The 6,566-nt window shown below is 44.9% G+C and overlaps 1 protein-coding gene across 1 annotated transcript in view; it reads right to left on the bottom strand.

Annotated features, from left to right (window-relative positions):
* SLC7A8 (solute carrier family 7 member 8) overlaps window positions 1-6,566 on the bottom strand; it is a 62,188-nt gene that overhangs the window by 41,479 nt on the left and 14,143 nt on the right. The window contains exons 2-3 of the mRNA XM_023230411.1: window positions 1,846-2,050; window positions 787-938 (exon numbers count right to left, since the gene is read on the bottom strand). Coding sequence (XP_023086179.1) covers window positions 787-938; window positions 1,846-2,050 — 357 coding nt within the window. The remainder of the gene's footprint in view (window positions 1-786; window positions 939-1,845; window positions 2,051-6,566) is intronic.

Below are 6,566 nucleotides of genomic sequence, written 5' to 3'. Positions count from 1 at the left end.
TCTTTCTTTCTTTCTTTCTTTCTTTCTTTCTTTCTTTCTTTCTTTCTCTCTCTCTCTCTCTCTCTCTCTCTTCCTTCCTTCCTTCCTTTCTTTTCTTTCTCTCTGTCTTTCTTTTTTTTTTTTTCCACCAGACAATTGTATGCAGAATCCATTCATACAAAACACACTTGTAGGAAACTGAAAGAAAAGTAATGGGGAAAAGAAAAGGAGGCAGGGTGAGATGGCTCAGGCCTGTAATCCCAGCACTTTGGGAGGCCAAGGTGGGCGGATCACTTGAGGCCAGGAGTTCAAAACCAGCCTGGCCAACATGGTGAAACCCCATCTCTACAAAAAGTACAAAAATTAGCTGGGCATGGTGGCTCACGCCTGTAATCCCAGCAACTTGGGAGTCTGAGGTGGGAGAATTGCTTGAACCTGGGAGACGGAAGTTGTAGTGAATGGAGATCACGCCACTGCACTCCAGCCTGGGAGACAGAGTGAGACCCTGCCTCAAAAAAAAAAAAAAAAAAAAAGGAGAGAAGGAAGGAGAGTCAGAGACATGTAGACCACCAGGGAGGCTAAAGGAGGCCGTCCCTCAGACCGTGCACAGTGGCTCACACCTGTAACCACAACACTTTGGGAGGCCGAGGCAGGAGGATCACTTGAGCCCAGGAATTCAAGGCTTCAGTGAGCTGTGATCATGTGACTGCACTCCAGCCTGAGTGACAGAGGACTCTGTTCTAAAAATAATAATAATAAATATAATAAAAGAGGCTGTCTTGCTACCAAGACCCAGATGACACTTACATAAGCAGATGGCAGCCAGGAGCCGAAGGCCAGACTCTGGGGGGAAGCAGGTAGGGAAGAGCGGCTGCAGCACGTAGTTGGAGAAGGTGAGGGCAATGACAGCCTGGTTGGTGGGGTAGATCACCAGCACAGCAATCCACAGCCTCAGGAACCTGAAGGAGGAATGGGACATCCCCGCCGACAGGCATGGCAGGGATGCAGAGCCCATCAGGGGAGAGCCCGGGCAAGTCATGCATCTCTTTTTTATTTTCAGGGATGCTGAAGAGCCCAGCCTCTGCCCCCACCCACAAATGAGACACCCAGCCTTCTGCAATGACAATAAAATGGTTTAATGATGAAGAACTAAATTTCCACAAGCACTAACACAAGTCTTGGCATTCTTTCTTTCTCTTCTCTCCTTTCATCATCTCTCTTCTCCATCACTGTGGCCACCAGCATCCAATGGTGGAAAAACAAAATTTGCAACCCCAGAATGTTGATAGACAGGACATACTAAGTGTGTGGTTACAGAAGCAACAAACAGGAGAGGTATCAAGTGGAGGTTTGTAGGGGAAGCGCCTTTCACACCCTTTGGCCCATTGGTGAGGGTTTACCAATGGCAGGGATGCAGAAATTGAGGATATTTAAGATTAGGGCCCAACTCTAGAGGAAGGCCATTATCCTTGGTAGTGTGAGAAGAGGGTACACTCTACCTTAAGTGGCCACTCTCACTTGTCAAGATAGAAGAGCTTTGTTTTTGTGATGTGCTTTCTCTGGGAATCTATGGTCAGTGTTGTTACACAGTTCTGTTTGCTCTCACTCATAGAATCCTTCCCACTAAGATCAACATAGAGGTCAAAACTACAAAACTGGTCCCTCCGTCATTCTCAGGAGCCTCGAGGGGACACAAGGCTACACTAGCAACCATGGCAGGAAAGCAGAAGAGACATTCCATTCTCTAGCACCCCCGGCACACTGGAGACTGGAAACTCCTAGCGTTGGCTTTTTCCGATCTGACCTCCTTCTGAATGTCTTCCTCCTTTTCCCCTAGACCATTCAGGTCTCCACAGATCCTCTTACCCAGCCAGTCCTCCGAAGATGTCCTTGACATAGGAGTAGTCACCTCCAGATTTGGGGATGGTGACCCCAAGTTCAGCATAGCAGAGGGCTCCCACAACTGTGATGAAGCCTGTCACGATCCAGACGATGAGAGCAAGGCCCACAGAACCAGCATTCTCCAGCACGCCCTTTGGCGAGACAAAGATTCCAGAGCCGATGATGTTCCCTGCGTGGGACACCAAGGGTAAGAAGGGGAGACAGTAGAGACAGGATGGTTGGCAGGATTGGCATTTGGAGGGTGGTCTCATCTCTGATCTGATTCTGAAATGCCTTGGAGATACGTAAATGATCTGCAGGCAGGTGTCTAGCAATAATTCTCCCTGAAGTAGGATAAAGAGGAGCAGAGAACTGACACATATTGACTAGGAACTTGGTCAGGTACTTTCCACATCTCATTTAATCCTCAGGATGACACTATGGAATCAGATATCATTTCTCATATTTTACAGAGGAGGAAACTGAGTCTCAGAGATACCAAGTGAGTTGCTTAGGTCCACATTGCAGTAAGTGATGGTGAAGTATCGAATCTCAGGACCCTCCAGCTGAGAGACATGTGGTCCACCCAAAGTGACAAGGCCCTCAAGACTCTGAAAATGGCAGGGCTGGAAAAGTGGACTGTTTTCAGAGAACACTTGCCCACTGGAAGGCTTCAAAAATGAGCCAGAGGACAATCTTTTTTGGACAGATTGTGGTCACACCCCAAGATTGGGGATTTTCAAGACTTGTGAGTGTGGAAAACCCTCCTGGAGGCTGGCTTCTACCCTAGACATGACAGCCCCACCCTTGGTGAAGAACGTAAAATAACTCTATAAAAACAGTGCTAGTAGTTTAGAGGTGGTGTGTAGGAATGCAATCTGTACAAAGCCTCAGTACTATATTCTTTCAAAGGTCATTACCCACCAATGTTTCATGTGACCCTCAAAACAACCTTATGGAATTCAGGGAGAGGAGAGAGGCAGGTACTTCCCCTCTATTTTACAAACTAAGAGATTAAGACATAGAGGGGTTAAGTGGCTTTCTCCAAATTCCACAGCTACTGATGGGTAAAATTGGATCTAGAAGTCAGTCTCCTGATACTTAATCCAGCGCTCTTTCCACTAATCCACTTCTGCTTGTGTGCAGGGGCTGGTTTTCTCCTGAGAGGTGAGGCCCACAGCCAGTACTGAATGGCTGGCTGCTGGGTTGTGTGTGTTACGCAGAGGAGGAACAGGAGTGTGGAAGCTGTTCCTGACATGCTTCTTCCCAACTGCTCCCCTGTCCACTTCTTGTGATAAAATAGGTCATCAAGGTCCATTGGGTGGGTGCTTTGAAAGTGCTGCTTCATGCTCTGCCCAGCTGCACCACTAAATGCCTGAGGAAAGGAGCAGAGACCAAACGGATCCAGGTGGAAAGGCAGAGCTAGAGTACCCTAAAGTCAGCTGGATTTGACTGTGTTCTAAGGACATGTCAAGCCTCCATGAGCTCTCTGTAGTGGTCTGGAACCAGTGAGATGGAGATTGTAAGGTCCTATGTTCAGCTTTCAAAAACTGACGCTCAGATCTCAACTATAACACAACCTCAATCTAGCCCTGAGACTGAAATATAGAATCAGGGGGCATAGGCTGAAGTTACATACAGATGAAAAGGAAGCACATATTTGCCTCAAATATGTCTTCCTAATTTGGGTGCTAATGGTCTTTTGCAACAGAAAGGGGCTGCTTATAGAAATGAAACTAAGAAAAATAATTCCTCATCATCAAATTAGTGATATAACTATCAGGCGAAGAGAAGATAGAAAAAGGAGATTCTGAGTGCCACCAATCCTTACAGACTTTTCCTCTTCTTGTAAGTTTATGTAAAGTTCTATGATAGGACAACAGGACATCTTTCAGCCTCCTCTCTCAGACAGTCCCCATATGGTCTGTTCAGAAGTACTGGGTTAGTAGAGACTAAAAGACCTGCTTGTAGTATTCCAGGATTTAGGACACGTTCCCCTTGTCAAATGATTCTTTGCCTGCCAAACTGCTGTTCCCTGAAAGACATCAAGTGCTGGGGAATGACAGATCTAGAGACAGGTTTGCTAATAGTGCTGAAAGACGATAGTAAATTCCTTGCCTAGCAGAAAATTATCAAAAGAGCGATCTATAGGGCATTTCAAAGCCAGCCAAGATGAAAGCAATAGAACTAGGGTTATAAAACCAGCTCAAGGGGTTAGAAAAACAATCAATAGCAGCAGAAAAACAAGGTTTGACTTTGGTCTTTAAGGTACTAAAAAGGGAGGAGTATATAGCTAGGTGCTTCTTAGAGCCAAGAATGGCTGTTGCAAGAGGGAAAATGAGGATGGGTGTTATTTACTAGATCTGATCTTCTCAGGAATGAAGAGTGTCAATGTTCCACTAAGGGTTTGTAGAAAACAAACACTGCAGCAGGGATCAGTGAGTGCTTCTCTTCTGTTTTCACTCTGACATTTCGAGTGTGTGTGCTCTTTCCCTTGTTCTAGGCCACAGGAGCCACTGGAAGGTGGGATGTGCAACACTAACTGCCCACTTCTTGCCTTCACTTCTTCTTGGAGGCCCCAACCTTAAAGAACTCTAGCAGAGAGCTGCCAGAGGGATTGCGAGGGTCACAGTACATTGGCATTGGAATAAGAGTCCTCACTTCAAAAAATTGGGTTTCTCTCCCCAAAACCTTAATTTTGACCAAATTAAAATTACAAAGATAGGCTAGGCACTGGTGGCTCATGCCTGTAATCCCAGCACTTTGGGAGGCTGAGGCGGGAGGATCACTTGATCCCAGGAGTTCGAGACCAGCCTGGGCGATATAGGGAGATCCTATCTCTAAAAAAAAAATCTTTTTTTAAAAATTAGCCAGACTGGTGGCATGCACCTATAGTCCCAGCTACTAGGGAGGCTGAGGTGGGAGGACTGCCTGAGCCTGGGAGGGCGAGGCTGCAGTGAGCTGTGAGTACACCACTGCACTCTAGTGACAGAGCAAGACCCTGTCTCAAATAAATAAATAAATAAATAAATAAATAAATAAATAAATAAAATTACAAAGATAAAAGCTAAAAAATATTGAGCTACACTAGTGTAAATTAAGTGCTAGGGAATAGGAAAAAAAATAAGTGTCTCTGATTCTAGAAAATCACCCCCTAGCAAACTAGAAGTCGAGAACACTTCCTTCACCTTAGTAGCCTCTGGGACTTCTGCAGGGGAAAGAATGTCACTCACAGCAGAAATATGTTCTAGAATGGAAAGAAAATTGACGTTACATTTACTCAACAGTAGGCTCTACTACTTCTATCCAATCTTTAGTGTGATTATCTCTCTGATATTCATCTCCTCCAATAGACTGTAAGCACCATGAAAGCAAGAACTATGCTGCTTTCCCTTATCTGTGAAGTGTCCCCTAGTAGACACTCCGTAATGTTTAATTAATAAATGATATCTGACACCGTTTGTGCATCTCTACAGAGCAATTTAGTATACCTATTTCTTTGGAACATCCAAATCCTGTGAGAATGTTAAGCATATATTGCAGGCAAATGAGTAAAGCAACCCACTTACTTCACTGCTAAGGAAAGTAGACTGACTATTATTACCATCTCCTATTTATTTATTTATTTACTTTGAGATGGAGTCTCGCTCTGTCACCTAGGCTGGAGTGCAGTGGCACTTTCTCGGCTCACTGCAACCTCTGCCTCCCAGGTTCAAGTGATTCTCATGCCTCAACCTCCCGAGTAGCTGGGATTACAGGCATGTGCCACCACACCTGACTAATTTTTGTATTTTTAGTAGAGATGGGGTTTCACCATGTTGGCCAGGCTGGTTTATAACTCCTGACCTCAAGTGATCCACCCTCCTTGACTTTCCAAAGTGCTGGGATTACAGGCGTGAGTCACTGCGCCTGGCCTACCATCTCCAATTTATAGGAGAAGAAAGTAGGACAACTATTATTCCTGTTTTTCAAGTGGGGAAAATGAGGGCGGTATTATTATCCCTATTTTATGGATGAAGAAACTGAGACCTAGAAAGGCAATTATTTGCCTATATCATAGGGTAAGTTCGTTGAAGCTGGACTGGAACCTAAATCTTCTGTCACAGCCTCCAGCTTTTCCCTGAAAATAAAAGGTCTTCCTAATACACTAGAGTCAGCCTTCCATGCTCTACTTTATAGGCAATGGGCATGGTTCACAGGAGCAACTTATTAAAGAGTTGGAACACAGATCTGATTCATTCCTTCTATTGCAGTACCACTTTCAATGGGGACTTATAAAACATTGATATCCATTACCTTACTTGGTCTCCTAACTACTTGCTTAGGTGCACAGGGCAGGTTGTATCATTCCTATTTTACCATCGCAAAAACTGAGGCTCAGAGAGGTAAAGGGACTTTATCAAAGTCATGCACTGTGTAAGTAGCAAGACCTGGATGAGAAGCTAAGTCCTTAGACTCGTGGTCCAGGCTTTCCTCCATGATTCCATGTTGCCTACCCTCTGGAAACTGCACAACAGACACTTTAACAGTTGGTCTTTTCAACTTGGACACTGTCTAAGTGAGACTTTTCCAGAGTGGCTTTGAAAAAGACGAACTGGGAAAAGGCTTTTCTACTTTGACTATGAACCTTTCTTTCTTTCTCTTTTCTTTCCTTTTTTCTCCTTCCTTCCTTCCTTCCTTCCTTCCTTCCTTCCTTCCTTCCTTCC

This window comes from Piliocolobus tephrosceles, chromosome 6 (genome assembly GCF_002776525.5).
Source record: "Piliocolobus tephrosceles isolate RC106 chromosome 6, ASM277652v3, whole genome shotgun sequence".
Classification (NCBI taxonomy): Eukaryota; Metazoa; Chordata; class Mammalia; order Primates; family Cercopithecidae; genus Piliocolobus; species Piliocolobus tephrosceles.
This window is presented reverse-complemented; position numbering and strand designations above follow the sequence as displayed.